The 16427-nt window shown below is 35.8% G+C and overlaps 1 protein-coding gene across 1 annotated transcript in view; it reads right to left on the reverse strand.

Moving 5' to 3' along the window:
• Window positions 1-16427, reverse strand: part of MYCBP2 (MYC binding protein 2) — a 267804-nt gene that overhangs the window by 163306 nt on the left and 88071 nt on the right. The window contains exons 19-22 of the mRNA XM_082701514.1: window positions 14670-14789; window positions 13281-13362; window positions 5680-5797; window positions 216-420 (exon numbers count right to left, since the gene is read on the reverse strand). Coding sequence (XP_082557640.1) covers window positions 216-420; window positions 5680-5797; window positions 13281-13362; window positions 14670-14789 — 525 coding nt within the window. The remainder of the gene's footprint in view (window positions 1-215; window positions 421-5679; window positions 5798-13280; window positions 13363-14669; window positions 14790-16427) is intronic.

Raw genomic sequence — 16427 nt, forward strand, 5'->3', positions numbered from 1 at the left:
CCTATCACAATTTATTTAGCTCATATTTCCAATACTCTCTAGCTTATAAATATTCACATAAACACAGACATTTAGAAGCTTCTTTTAAATTTCTTCAGATAGAAAGAAAACAAAAAGCTCTAAGATTATATATCTCATGATAGGTAAAGATGAACCATTTATTGTCAGTTATGACAAATATTTTGGGAAGAACATTTGTTTGTTTGGGGTATTACCTATTATGTGTTTACTGGCAAAAATTTCTGATGTAGCCAGCACATGAGAATTAATAAGTGCTTCATCAATGCGTAAGAAGGTCTGGTCCCCACTTGCACCTATCCAGGTAGCTTTTCGTCCATACTTTGATCCAATGTTAGGCATGGGAGCTGGTTTTGCATTCCAATATGGCACATCCAAAATTGGTCTACCCAGCTGTCCTTTCTAAAAGATTAAATAAACCATATTAACAACATTCCTAGATAAAAAATCTATAATTTTTTATAAAGTTAAGACAGGAGACAAAAACAGGTCTATGAGAAATTATTCCTTATCAATTGTTAGTACCTTTTTTTAATTAACGAAATTCATGTGAAATTTAGACCAAAATTTGTAAAGGAATAAAATAATTTCTATTATTCTTAGGACCTCCCCCCCAATAATAAACCACAAAGTATATTATTAAAAAATAACAATAAAGCTGAAATACTTTTTCATCCAAGAAATTGCCCTGAAATACTGTCACCTGCATTTAAATGAAAAGTATAATATATATACAATGTTAAAAAATTAGCCTTACAAATTGTTCATTTAAAAAAAATCACTGAAAAAATATTTTTGATATTTTAAGTTGACAGTACTTAAGATGATAGAAAGTCACTACTATCTTCTACTATGTACTTTGATATTTTAAGTTGATAGTACTTAAGCTGATAGAAAGTCACTACTAAAATCAGAAGTCTGAAAATATTTGAATACTACAACTGTGAATACAATTAGAAAACTACATTTTTTATAAATGATGATGTGTTACTAAGTTATTTTACTTATGTTTCAAAATAAACAGCATAACTAAATAGTACGGTATGATATCTCAAGTAAATAATTGTTAACTCACTTAAAAACTATGGCTATCTATAGGTAGTAGGTGAGGTAAGAGTTTAATTTTAAAATAATAGAAAGTCTCTCATTACTAAGCTAGTAGTAGCTATCAAAGAATGCTGACAGTGGATGGGTAAACATATATCCACCCTTGGTTCAGGAGCTTGCCCTCCCTGCAAAGCACTAAGGAGGGTGGAAAATGCTGTCTCATGGCATCCAGGGTCATCTGCAAGTCCTGGGAATGAGAAATCATTAGCAAAAAACCTGAAGAACACTGGCACACTGCAAATAGCCTGGTTAATTCTCACCCAACTATCAGGTTTCTAGCATGTTCTATCACTCCTTCAATACTACAGCAAGAAAATATAGCCACAAAGTGACTGCAAAAGCAATGCAGCTTTAAGCCCTGGGTGGAACCAGGGGAGGGAACAATGTGGCAATCACACAAACAGAGAAGGAGCCCAAAATTTCACTGTTAATTCTCAGCTTCTTTGAATGTCTATCCTTATTTTTTGACCCCCCAAAAAAGCACAAAAATGTGGACACTGAGCAAAGTATGTAATATTCAAAGATATATTATGCTTTTAGAAGGAAAATAATTCTATTTGTCACTGACTACTGAAATAACTATCTATTCCCTACTATCAACCAACTAATGTAAAGAAAAGCAGTGTAAAAATACAAAAGATGCCTGGACAGGCCCATGGGATTCAGAATGTGGTTACACATAAGCCATAGTTAAGTTCATAAAAGTTCACAACAAGGACTTTTGCAGGTAGAGGACAAAAATGGCTGATTTCAAATACTATTCACATTTTCCCGCAAACAACAAAACCAACACACAGGACAAAGAAAACCACACATGACTCAAGTCTATAGCAGTTTAGGAAACAGCAGATCTGATGACCTTTCAGTCACCTGTAACCAAAAGGAAAAAAACAAATTCCAAGAGTCTTCACCCTGGACCTGCCACTGCAAGCTGGAGGGGGTGGAGAGTGCAAAAGGGCAGCTTCTGAGGGACAACAGTAGAGTACTAAGGTTAGAAAAAACACTGGCAAAATCATCTGCAAAGAGAAAATCTAACCCTTGACATCAAAATATGAAATGAAGGCACACAGCAACAGCTACAGGGAAAAGGCTTCAAAGTGTGCAGGACCACTTCTCACCCATGAGACTGACGCAAATTAAAAGATACGACAGAATATTCTGCTCACAAGGCATTTTCAACCACTGCTGGTGAGAATGCAAAAATGGCCCACAAAACAGCAGAGGCACTAACCTTCTACCCAGACAGCTACTCTAGAAACTTACCTCAGAGGTACACCTCTGCTAGTATTTATTGCTTTCACTGCAAAATATTGGAAAGTACTTGCAAAATATTGGGAAGTTGTATCCAAGCTTAAGAAACTGACTGAATGAACTATAGTGTATATGCACAAGGGTACTATGCAGATATTAAAAAAAAGAATGAGGAAGATCTCTACGAACTATCACAGAATGATGTCTAGGAGATATAGTAAAGTGATAAGAGCAAAGTAAAGAAGAGCATATATAAAATGCTACCTTTTGAAAAATAAAGGGAAATAATTATATGTGTGCACATATATATAAACACACCTGTATCTATACAATACACACAGGAAGGATAGACTCGAAAACAATGAAGTTCGTTACTTACAAGCATGGAGTAAAGGGGATATGGGAGGAAATGACACTTGACTGAATACACTACTATTTTTGTGTTACTTCAACTTCTGGAAACATGTTAATGTTCTACATATTCAAAAAAATAAAACTATATCTAAAGATATGAGAGGAGGGATCCTGAAAAGCAAACTGAAACAGTGCACTGGACCAGAAGCCCCTTTCGTTAGAAGTCTGAGGACAGGACATAACAGGTGTCAGCATTTTCACCAGTGTGTTCCCAGGAATGGGGAGGAAGACTGTTATCACAGGCAGAAGAGGAACACCACTGTTTAACAGCCTTTTGAATCTGCCCCCTTTTCTGCCCTCCCTTTGGCATCCCTAGGGAGCATCATTCATTGGTCCAGGCCAAAGTTATCTCCATGTTGAAAAGGCATCTCTCTCACCCAACCCCTGACATCTTACTCACTTTACAGAGAGGAACCCCTGCCCCAGGATAGGGTGAGACAAATAGACCTGTAAAAGGGCTTATTTTCAGGGACAAGGAGAAGAAGGGTTGTTCTTGGCTGTTGCTGCTCCTCACAAAGAATCTGTTATTTGTAACTCTGCTTATGAATATTAACTTTTTTTTTAAATTAAAAAAAATGGCAAACTGAAACAAATGAATCCAACTCTATTTCAAAGGAGTAACATAATCCCACTGAAATGGGGTGGGGGAAAGAGCCCAAGAAACTTATAAACCTTATACCTTTAGCTGTGGGGAAGGACACAGGTGAGGGGGGCAGGAGTGAGAGTGAAAGACAAATCGTGAACTCCTTGTTTTTATAATGGTGTGGGAAAAGCAAATATAAAACTATTTTACCATACTTTAGGACTGAGTGAATGAGAAATAAATGTACTCATAGTGCATAGCAAGAATTCTTACTTCAGAGGAAAAGAAACAAACACAGAAAGGGTGAAGGTTAAGAAAGACCCCTGTGGGGATGGGCTGGAATGGGCTTCTGATTTATAAAATACCCTCATGTATGCATATATGCATAAAAATGTGTACCAGGGATCTAAAGACACCCCACTGCAAGGAATACACCTAGTGCCTAAAACTAGTTTCCACTAAAAAGGACCCTTGTTTTTGGAGAAATGGCTGCTTCTAGGACTGATACAGAGAAGCCAGAAACAACTGGTTATGCCAGGAAGTAAGGAAATGTCCCCAAAGTGAAGGGGCATGTCACAAGAACACAGGAGCCAGCTTGAAGGGACTCTGATCCATGAAATCTGAGATAGTCTATGCACCCAATTAATTATGGACAGTAATGAGGAAAATACAAATACATGCATCTAGACCAAAAAACCCCCCAAAACAAAACAAAACAACAACCAAATGAGAAAGAAGGGTGCCTGCTTACAATAAAAGGCAAAGGGCTAACTGGTAAATGTAAGGGGGTGCTGGAGTTGGGAAATCATCATTTTGCAATCATTATAGTAAAGACTGGTTTAGGCAAGAATGGGAATCTAAATCTTAGGGGAAACTGTAAGAGAAGCATATACCTTAAAATTATCTTATTAAAAGAGTCAACCCATAAACTGCTTATTAGCTTCAAGAGAAAAAAATACTAATTATGTAGTGGAAAAATCAGACATTTTCCAGATGGGCATTTTGTGCCTTCAGATATGATACCTGTGGAGAACACAATATCACTTACATAGCATTTTGGCCTGGAATACACAACCTACATCTAAACATGGAAATATCAGAAAAACAAAAATAAGGACCATTTTATTAAAACAACAATAACAACAACCAAAAACCAAAGTACCATACTCTTAAAAAATGTCAATGCCATCATGATAGACAAAGAAAAGGTATAGAAATGGTACAGATTAAAGGAGACTAAAGAGACATCACAGTCAGATGCAATACCTGATCTTAAATTAAAGGAGACCAAAAAATGCCAAAAAAATAACTGTTGGAATCAATCAAAAAAATACAAGTATTCAGGAATAAAGGATCATAATATATGCAAAGTTACTCTTAAAGGATTCAGGAAAAAATATGTTTTACACACACAGACACACACACACACACAGACAGACATACACACACACACACACACACACACAGTGCTTAAGAGAGAACAAGAGCAAGCATGTGCAAGTGATAATGCAAATCAAAATGTTACCAAGTAGGTGAAGCTGGTTCAAGAGTACAATGGTGTTCTATGTACTATTCTTACTTTTTGCAATCTTTCTGTAGTTTAAAAGCATTTCCAAATAAAAGATTTTTTTCTTAAAGTACACATTTACATTTTAAAAAAAATCAATAGCTGCAAATTATATCCCAGAGATTTAGGTTATGGAGTTATGAATAGTTACCCACATCAGAGATGACATAGGCTTATTAGCACAGTCTTACAAGGCTTTTCCTTGATCTCTACTATGCCCAAATTATATAAAGCTTCTCAGAGCATTTTCACTCTTTTCAAGCTTTGGCAGAAAGAGAACAAAACAGGCAATAGACAGAGACAGAGAAAGAAAAGCAGAGGGAAAAAGAAACTATAATTTTAAAGAAATCTAGTAAGAAAACCAGGCTTTTAAGAAGTTCTAAGTTAGAAAAAGTTCTATATGTTAAGAAAAATGAATCCTTGCAAGCCACTTGGGAAATAAGCTCTCAAATGACAGAATAACTCTACTGAATGCTTAAAGGACTTTGACCTGGGATAAACATGTCAAATTCTAACATAATTGTTAAATTTAATAAATTCTAATAGTACACTAGAGAAGAAAATTATTTCACAGTAATGTCATTCAGGTCTTGTGTATGCTGGATGTGGAGACAGGAAATATGCATATGCAGTAATTATAACACAAGAATTGCACTGAAACCAGAAAAAAACAGCTGACACAGACAAACTGTAAGGCAATGGTACAATGCAATACTATTAATGCTTAAAAATTCCTTACAGAAAAACTTCCAAATGTGAAGACCTGTCCGTCCATTAAAAGTACGGCCGTGTGGTTGCTGCCTGCAGTAACTTGTGTGCTAGGGCCTGGCAAAGCTTGAACAAGAGTGGGACATCCCCTAGGTTAAAAAAAAAAAAAAAATTAAGTCAATTTCTTATAAGACTCAACTGAAATAAAAAGCAATAAATAAACATTGCAATATGGAATAGAAGAAATAAAAGGCACTAATAGTATACTTAGTATTTATTAAAGTACCATATGCCTGCCTTCATATACAAAGATAGGTGCCAGATATACAAAGATGAAAAAGATATTAACAGTGACTTTAAAGAGATTATTAAAAAGATTTCCTAAATTTACTACCCTACTTATGGACACAAATTTTTTTTTTTTAAAGGAAGAAAGTTGTATTTTACAGGAAGGATTTGTGGAGTTATATAGAACAGAAGAGTTGCAGAAATGCTTGCGACGCAGGGAAACATAATTTTTTTTTTTTTTTTCTGAAAGACTGGTGCTACCTTTGTTTTTAAAAGGAAAAAAATTATCTTTTATAGCAATGGCACATTAGAGATCTCTGTAAATATTTATATGATGAAATAAAAATCATACACTGCTTTAACAGGAATTCAATCCAGGAGCTATATGAAACGATCAATCTTATATCCTTTTTTCTACCTTTTTAAGCGAGCTATAATTTTAGATTTTAATAGAGTGGTTAATGAAATCAGAATACAGTAGAACAAGAGGCATGAGAGCCGTGACTGGACGCCTAGACACTAGAGCTAGACTGCCTGCCTGGCTGTAAATCCCGGCCCACCACACAATAGAACTTGGACCAAGACTATGAACAATGTACTCATCCTTCTTGTATTTTAGTTTTCTCTTCTATAACATAAGAGGATAATATGAAACAGTACCTACCCTGTAGGGTTCCTATGAACAACAGAGAAGCTCACACATGTCAAGTGTTTGGATCAATGTCTAGCACACAGTTAGCAATGAGTAAATGGTAACTAATACAATAAATGACATCCTTATATCTATTGTATCCATTCTCGTATGATTTTATTATTTATTTATTAATCACTTTTAGTGATCACTTTCTATAACTAGAATAACCACTGTAGAAACAGTCAACAAATAATAGGAGGCTCTATTTTAGAGACAAGTCTGATAAATTTTTTTTTAATTTAATTTTTTTATTTAGAGAGACAGAGCACAAGCAGGCAGGAGCAGCAAAGGGGGAGGGAGAGAGAATCTCCACACAAAAAAAGAAAAATAAAGAACCAACAGCTAAAAGGAAAATGAAGCTCAATGAGGCTTTGTTCCTTTTAAGATGACAGAGATTTATGTAAGTTTAAAAGCATGAGTAGAAATAAAAAGGCTAAAGGTACAATTTAGAGAGGAGAAACAAAACAGCGAGATTCCCAAGGAAAAGGTAGGTAGGCTTCATAGCATGTCTGAGAACAGGTCCCTCTTTCAAAGTAATACGAAGAAGCAAAAGAAGTAGTATAGATGTAGATAGGTTTATAGAGTTGGTGGGGTGAAGAACTTCCCACCTAATGGATTTTATTTTTGCTGTGATGTGAACAGAAGTCATGTGTTAAGAGGAAGAAGGAAATGGGTAAGCAGAGGATTTGAAGATTACAGAAAAGGCATGGTGGTGAATGGAACAAATACATATGCAGATCAGGAGTTTTTAACTGAGATTCAAAGGACTTCTAGGAAGTCTGTGAGTAAGCTTCAGAGCTTCTGTGAACCTCCTAAATTTATAAGTTAACCTTTATGTGTATATTCTTATATCTACTGTCCTGAAGACAGACCCCATCTTTCACCAAATTCTCAAGAGGTGTTAAACCAAATAGTGCAAAACCACAAAGCAGAACAATGACTGCCCATTGTAGAGCCCTGGATCAATCTGGAAGTCAGGTAACAATCTGCGCACATACAGTGATTCATTTTTTTCCAGAAGCCTAAGTTAGACATCAAAAACATGGACAGAGTGATCCATGCTGAAGTTTTGCCATGCCCTAGCATTGAGACCAAGAGGGAAAGAAAATGAAGGTTACTGATAAGAGTCTAGGTGAAGAAAATCAACAATCTCTTTAACTTGGAGAGAAAATAAAGTAAAAAAGGTAGAAGAGAGTAAAAACATAGAGGGCAGTGGGGAATGAAGTACTGATGAAGTCAAAGGCCGAGTAAAGTAAAGCTAAGTCACAGAAGGAATTATCATCAGATTATGAGGTGTTTAAACTCAAGAATTCAGAGTTGGAGTTGTGCTGGATCCAAGATGGGTCCTGGGAATAACTACCATGAATGTGGAAGTAAAATTCACTATATAGAAGGCGTCAAGATTAAGTATATTGTATGGGACCACGGACAAGGATACAAAAGTCACTCACGAATGTGACAAGACTCAGAGTGAGAATATACTGTCAAACAAGATACTAAATCTTCAGTGAATGAAAGGCTACTGAGTGAATGGTAAGTAATGAAAGGGGAAGAGAGCAGAATGGCCTTGCCTCAAAAGAGCAGTGGTTTTTTCAACTTGTGGAGGGAGTAATATGACCAAGAACAGTAGTGAAAGGTAAATGGTTTTCAACCCTGAGCTACAGGGAGCTTTGCCAAAACAAAAACAAACAAACAAACAAAAACCCACAATGGCCCCAAGGGTTATATAGTGAACTAATGCTCTCTAAATGACCAGTAGCAAAGAATAAAGGGAACGTTCTAACAACAGTTAAAGTCTCTGTAGTTTGCAAAGCACTTTTACATAAAACCTATCACTGATTATTAAAATAACTCAGGGTAGATCTGAGGAGCTTAGAGCATTTTCCCAAAAGCTGGTGGCAGACTTTCTAAAACAGTCTTTGAACTCTTTCCATAATATTAGTGAGCCCATTTATTAAATTAGTTTGAATACACAGGAAGAACAGAAAACATGTGTATGTTTGCATGCATGTGTACACACTAAGCATTTCACATACACTGCACTAATTCTTCAACAGTCCTATGGGATATTTAACGTAAAGCCTAGTAAATTGCAATTAGGTAGTTGGTAATAGATGAAGCAAAGATTTCAAACTTGTCTAAACGGTTCTAGATACTATGATTGGATAATATATTAATGCAGAATGAAGATAGTCTACCAAGAAAAAGAGGAAACTCAAAGACACTTTAAGAATGACCAAAATTCTACTGAAAAACAGAGAATAAAAGCCTCTATAATCTTTTACTAAAAATAATTTTTTAAAAAATGGAATTCAGACATTCAGAAGCATACTGAACAAAAGAAACAAACCAAAAAGAGGGCTAGTAGACACATCATGAAAATGTCCAAAAGCCTTCACGAGCTTTCTGACTTACTTTAAAAAGCAGCAGCTAACATCACTGAGCACTTACCGTGGACTAGGCCCTGAGCTAAGTGAATGACAGGCATGATCTTCCTGAATTCTCGTAAGAACCTTCTCAGGGAAATATATTTACTCCAATTAAACAGAGGAAGAGACAGAGACAGAGACAAGTTAAGTAAACTTGGCCAAGGTCATATGAGTACCAAGTGATAGAATCAGGACCCAAACTAGAGAATGAACTCATTTTGCCAACACAACACATTAAGTAAGAAGACCATCAATAACATTTTGTTAATCTTTGCCACCATGCACACTTCAATACTGACCTTCCATTAACCACACATTATTGTGTGCTATACAATAAATTCCAGTTAAAAGCACTTGATTTACCAGACATTTTTAAAATTGCCCCCCAACCATACACTTTAAGTAAATATCTACTAAATGTCTTCTTTGTGTCAGTTAACATGTATGCTATAGGGATTCTGTTCCTCCACATACGTGGTCAATTTGATTCTCAACTTGTACCACAGTTCTTGTGTCTTGCCTCCCAAGTCCGACATGGGTCAAGACAAATAGGGTAACTAGAGGGGTTATAACAGAAATGGTTTTGGCTAATTTCTGTTTAAGACACCCAGGCATAGTGTGTAAGCATTATTTCACTGGGCTACCCAGTTTACTCTTCCCACACCACATGCTACATCCTTCCAGTTACAACAATCAATGGAACCAGGAATCAAAATGTACCTGTGGGAAAAGAACAGCATCAAGCAGTTAAAGCAAACCCCACCAGAGTTTAATCATTTTTTTTTTTAAAGATTTTATTTATTTATTTCACAGACAGAGATCACAAGTAAGCAGAGAGGCAGGCACAGAGAGAGAGGAGGAAGCAGGCTCCTTACCGAGTGGAGAGCCCAACGCAGGGCTCGATCCCAGGACCCTGAGACCATGACCTGAGCTGAAGGCAGAGGCTTTAACCCACTGAGCCACCCAGGCGCCCCAGAGTTTAATCTTCTCAAGAAACCCTGATATATTTTTAATAATTTAAACCTATTATATTTTTGTGAAGATGATAAATTCCAGCTATTTGAAATACTCAGCATATTGCTATGATACCATCACCTGAAGCAAGTCAGCGCAAATTAAGAGACAGTGCTCACTGATATAATCAGGTCTATGAGACAATGTTTTTTTTTTTAGGTAACTTCTTTATTTTAAAAGCTGACAAGAGTACTTCTCTTTCGGGGAACCTGGGTGGCTCAGTAGGTTAAAGCCTCTGCCTTCAGCTCAGGTCATGATCCCGGGGTCCTGGGATCGAGCCCCGCATCGGGCTCTCCACTCAGCAGGGAGCCTGCTTCCTCCTTTCTCACTGCCTGCCTCTCTGCCTATTTGTGATCTCTGTCTGTCAAATAAATAAATAAAATCTTAAAAAAAAAAAGTACTTCTCTTTCAATAGCCATTACACCTCAGTGTGGTGTAGCAGAATCTTGTGCTTATGCTGCCTGTTCTTCATATCGCACAATTACCTCAGGGCTGTGACTTGATTATACTCATGATTTTCACTATTTCCTTCCCACTCAGGAGAGGCCATGAAATATAATTATTTGCGATTATTTTCTGCCCTCTTGCTGCACATGATTGATGGTCCATCATGTCTAACTGTAATGCACTTTTCTCAGCTTATACCATGACTACAAAATTATCAACATGAGCAACAACGATGATGATGACAATGAAGATGATGATAAACCCTCTTCTGTGTCATGAGCCTCAGTGAAAAACAGAAAAGTTGACAAATTCTTCCCCATACAAATTACAACTCTGACTCAGTCTCTGCATATCACTGATGTCATTCAACTATAAAGCAAAATATCTGTTGCCTTCTAACACCTGTGACAGTAACTGCTCAACCCTGCAAGCCACTGATATTTTACCATGTCCAATGTCCAATATTCAAATGTCATATCCAGTGACATCTGAGAAACTGATTCTGCCAAAGACCTTTTGCTCTCTTTCTAAGCACGATATTGGTCATTAAGATTGCAGTAGCGTTTGTTAACTAGAATTAAAACATTTAAATAAAAGGAAAAAGATTGTGACCGCTTTACAAATCTCTTGACAAGAATATTAAATGGATGCTACATTTATTAAGAAATTCAACTTAATGGTTCCTTAATTATCTCTTCTCATTAGCAACAACATTCATCAAAGTAACTAAGGTTATGCCATTTCATACCCATTTTGTGTGCACTGCAAATGGATCTGACCCTACCCATGAGGGACAAACAGTGAACCGACCTTAATCCTGATGCACATTAGAGTATGGACAGTTTTTAGGAAAAAAACTCTTGATCCTATCCAGCACTGCCCTTGCTGCCTCCATCCACCTCCACCCTACCCGCAACTCCCAACATATTCTTCTTAGAGGTAGAATCCAGCATAGGATTTCTGAAGTTCCCTAGGTAATTCCAGTGTGCAGCCAGGATTAAGAATCACTGGTCTTTACCATATAAATGGCAATAACTGCATCCCTGCCAGAGTAATGGGGTGGTTTCAGAACAGAGTGAAAATTCTGGATTTTACTTAAGGACTAGAGTAATTCACTGTACATAAAAGAGAAACCATACACACCCAGTTGATTCTGGCAGGTATCTTAAAAGTACAAGGGAGAAAGAGGCAGAGTAGAGATTCACCAAAGATATAAGGTTCTTATGGCAAAATGAATCAGAGTAAGTCAAGTCTGGCCTGAAGCTGCCGTACATATCTCCAGGCTTAATCAATTAGGCTGGTTTCAATGGTGAGGCAGCCATATACGTGGATCATGGAGACCTCTGACAACCTACTTCAGGGAGCAGAGCTGAGATGCTGTCCCTTTGGATCCATGAGGCCATTCTTCTCCCCTAGGTTGCTATCAGCCATGTCTGAGCATGGTAAGGTATAATGCTTGACCATCCTGCCCGATATGGGGCTTCTCCAAGGGCAACCTCAGCTTAAGGGCACCAGACTGCCTGCCTGAAACTCCTCTCTCAGAACTGCACTTCACTCTAGACAGTTCCTACTCTATCCTTCTTCCTTTTTTCCTCTCACAGGGTCAGATCTGCATTGTGTTTGACAGTTTTCCCTGCTTATTCCTGCGCTTTTCCCTTTCATCTTCCACAGGAGCTTTCTCCCAATGACTCCTTTGCACATCACATCCTGTCTTAATAACCTCTTCTTGAAGTCCTGAACTAATAAAGATAGATTTTCTATACTTTCAGCCAAAAGCATTCTCACTTCTATTATTAAGCAGGAAATGAATTCAGCTGGCATAAGGAAAGCCAAAGTAACAAGGACTTAAACAAGATAGAAGTTTATTTCTCTCTCAGCTGAGCATCCACTTGTAAGAAGCCAATGTGGCAATTCTACGGTGTCAGGGACTCGGACTCTCTTTGTCTTGTAGCTCTGCCAGTCTCAATGTGTGGTTTCGAAGTTATGATTGCTGCATCGACTTCTCCAGTTCCTGCCACTACACATAGATTCCAGGCCACAAGCTGGGAAGCAAGGACAGGAAGTGGAAGAGTACTTCCCTCCCCTTTAACAGCATGGTTCCAAAGCACATTTTAATTCACACGGCTATATCCTGCAGCAATGGAAGCAGGAAAATGAAGTCTTTACGGCATAGTCATGTCACCAACAAAAACTCTACTCCCAAACGAGGCAGGGAAGAAGGAATATAAGGCAATATCTGATAGTCTCCACCACCAATAGTTCTTTACTATTCCAGATAAGTCAGTTTCCTCTGAGAGACTGCAGGTTCTGTTTAAAGATTATCAAAATGCTTCTATGATTTCATGTTAATATTAGATCAAAATTTCAAAACTGACAACATTAAGGGATATGAATGAATCCACTGATTTTTAAAAATGCAATTAAAAATGTAATTTAAAAATGCAATTTGGGGATATCCACTGTCTTTTCTATTGCTATGAACAGCCTTTAAGAAAATAATAATTACTAAGAATATGGAAGAATTTTGTGATAATCATAGTCACTCTTCTATTTTAAATGTATAAAATGTAAATCAATATTTCTTCTGAAGCCACAAAATCATCTATCTCCACAAAAGCACTCAACTACAAAATCAAGATCCACCAATGATTTATGGGCCACATTTTGCAAAACAATGGCATAAACACGATTTCAAGTATAGAAATAAATATTTAGAAAGAAAAAAAAGAAAACGTATCTTCAAACAAAAAGTCCTAGTACCTGGAATTGACATCTCCATGTCCTAGCTGCCCATGCTGCCCATATCCAAACGTATAGACATCTCCATTTTCCATTAAAACCACTGAAAACAAAATATACAGCTTTATTATATGTATTTTTTATTTGTCATAACAATACTGAAAGCAGTATAATATACACTATTTAAAATTTACAGAGCCATTAAAATGTGTAATTGACATGAATAGATAAAGAATATGTAATATACATATATATACAATGTAATATTATTCAGCTATGAAAAAGAATGAAATCTTGCCATCTGCAACGACATGGATGGACGTAGAGAGTAAGAGAAAGTCAGAAAAAGACAAATACCATATGATTTCATTCATATGTTGAGTTCAAGAAACAAAACAAATGGGCATAGGGGAAAAAAAGAGATTGAGAGAGACAAGCAAAAAACAGAATCTTAACTACAGAGAACCAACTGACGGTTACCAGAGGGGAGGTGGGTGGAAGGATAGATGAAATAGGTAATGGGGATTAAAGAGTGCCCTAGTCACATGAGGACCAAATGTTTAAAACAAAAACTTAAAAAAAAAAAATGGGTAATTGAATCACAGGAAATTTATACTTAGTAATATAGTATAATTTTAGTTCTGTAAAATATTTGTATAGATTATAAAAATGTACAATGTTTTATATAATACATTAAAATTCTTATAAATGCCATTTAATAATATCAATATTTTATAAGATACCAGTTTGGGCCAACTATAAAACCTTTTTAATAATGAGTAGAAAATTCCATAGAAAATAATGTTCTCTCATATCTAGGATAATTATATAGGCAGCACATGGGTTTGAGCTCTGTACAATTATGCACAACTTCAATGAAATGTTGTAATTTTAATATCTGTCAATGCTTGTCAAATAAGGAAATACATTTAGTACCAAAGAAAGAATTAAACATTTTTTATTTTTATAAAGGTTGAACAGTACAACCTAGGCTATATAGGTCGAATGTCAGTAATTTACTAAGAGTTTAATTATTTTCTACATTTTAAGGAATTTGTTGATACACATGTTTCATTGAACAGCAGCAAAATATGGGACCAGGTGGTAAAAATCACATAATCCTAGACAGCAAAGGAATTTTAGGGATTATTTCATCTTCAGCAGTTTCATTAATTGAATTATAAAATAGGTCCATCAGAAGACAGATTAAAAACCAGATCTCTAGAGAAGTACCTATTCTATCATGCCACAGTGTCTGTAACAAATACAAAGCTTTTACAGATTTGAGAGAAATTGTCATACTACAGCTTTTAACACATACTTAGTAGACTGCATTTGTCAAAACCAAACAACTAAGTTATTTAGCACAATTATAAAAATGCAGTTATACCCTAAAGTTCCAGCTGCTACCTGAATGGTGAAATCCACAGCTGACTTGTACTGCTCGGAGCTCACAGTCAAATCGCACAGAGCCTGGAGGATATGTTGTGATTTTGCTGGCATCTTTTTCTCCTCGTTCTCCACTTCCATCTGTAAGTGTTATAATTTGTGATTAAGCCATTATTCATCTTCAAAATAAAACTTTCAATCAGTTTACTATGGAAGAATAAGAGAAAAATGTTAAGAGAAATAAGCAAGAATCTGCAGCTGTTAGAAGTGACAGATCAAGAATCTACCTGTAAAGAAGGAATTTTGGAAAGATATACTACATATTTCTGTTTGCAAGTATCACTAAATCAATAAAAACAGAGAAAAGATTTGGTTATGGATAAAACCTATTAAGCTAGTCAGTTATGTAATGTAAATGGGTCATTAAATTATATATTTAACAAAATTCTAAATAGTTTACATGGGAAAATTTAGTTTGCATAAAAATAACTGCATGCAAAGTCACTTAACAATTATTTTAAACTCAGTAATAGTGTTAGTACCAGCCACTTAAAAAATAAGTTCCTAGTTGACTTTTAAATGACTTAGATATCACATATACATCTCAGAAAGGCTACCCTGTCCATTAGTATTCCATCAATTGAACTTTAAAAAAATGTATAAAGACCAAAGAGCTTTATCCAATATATTGTAATCCAATGGCTGGCTCTTATTCATCTTTTCTGTCCCACCCTGCTCCTTAGCCATTCTACTTTGTGGTCTTTTTCTAGCCCCCAAACACTACTCTCAACCAAACCTTTCTGTTTCAGTTCTTTTTTCCCCTCTCGAACTTGCTTCAAACATTTCTCTCCACCCCTATTTTTTACATTTAACTTAAATATTCTGGCATTCTGACCATAAAACAAAAACCACATTCCAGGATCTAAAACTTTAGTCCAGAAAGTGTGAATAAAGGAGACAACTCATTTTTCCTAATCTAAAACTATATACGAACTAAAATATGATCTCTGTATTATCAAGATTCAAATTCCTTACACTTGAAATAAATGTAAATCTGGAAGGAATTTCAAAAGGTCAACTAGTATAAGCCACTTCCTTGTGGAATAGCAACTCTAAATAAGTGTGTATAATATGCAGATACACATGTGGATCTATATACATTTTTAATGACATCTGAATTTTTATTGCCCATTTTAGAATGCTAGACAGAATAACATCAAATTCTGTTCAATATTACCCTTTCCTCTTTTATATAGTATTTCTAACCTTTAGTAATGATCCAGGTAAGATAAGACTGGCCTAAATTATGAGTTTCCTTTTTATAACTAAATAACATCCTATTATTTAAAAAATCTTTAAACTCTTTATAACACTAGGACAGTAAAACCTCACTAATTCGGAATAACATAGAATAGGTTGGTCCATATGACTTACTGAAAAGGTCTTTCTTAATCATAAAACATTTAGGTAAAAATTCTGTCTAGTATCTTCAAGCAGTACAGTTTACAGATTAAACTAAGTGCTACAATAAACAAAATGTGGTTACCTACATTATAATTCAAAATAGGCCTATATTACATAAAAATGTACCATAAACATAAAAGTCCTTTAACATACAAGAATTAATTGCTGGACCCAGAGGTTGAAGGCACGTTGAAGGAATCCTTCATTTCTTGAGCCCTTGGTTTGAAAAGCTAGTGATTTTAGACAGGTTTCCCCTTATAAGTATGACCCTGAAAATTCAGAGGAAGAAATTACTTTGAATTTTTTACTCAAAAA

Source organism: Mustela nivalis (genome assembly GCF_964662115.1).
Source record: "Mustela nivalis genome assembly, chromosome: 15".
NCBI classification, from domain to species: domain Eukaryota; kingdom Metazoa; phylum Chordata; class Mammalia; order Carnivora; family Mustelidae; genus Mustela; species Mustela nivalis.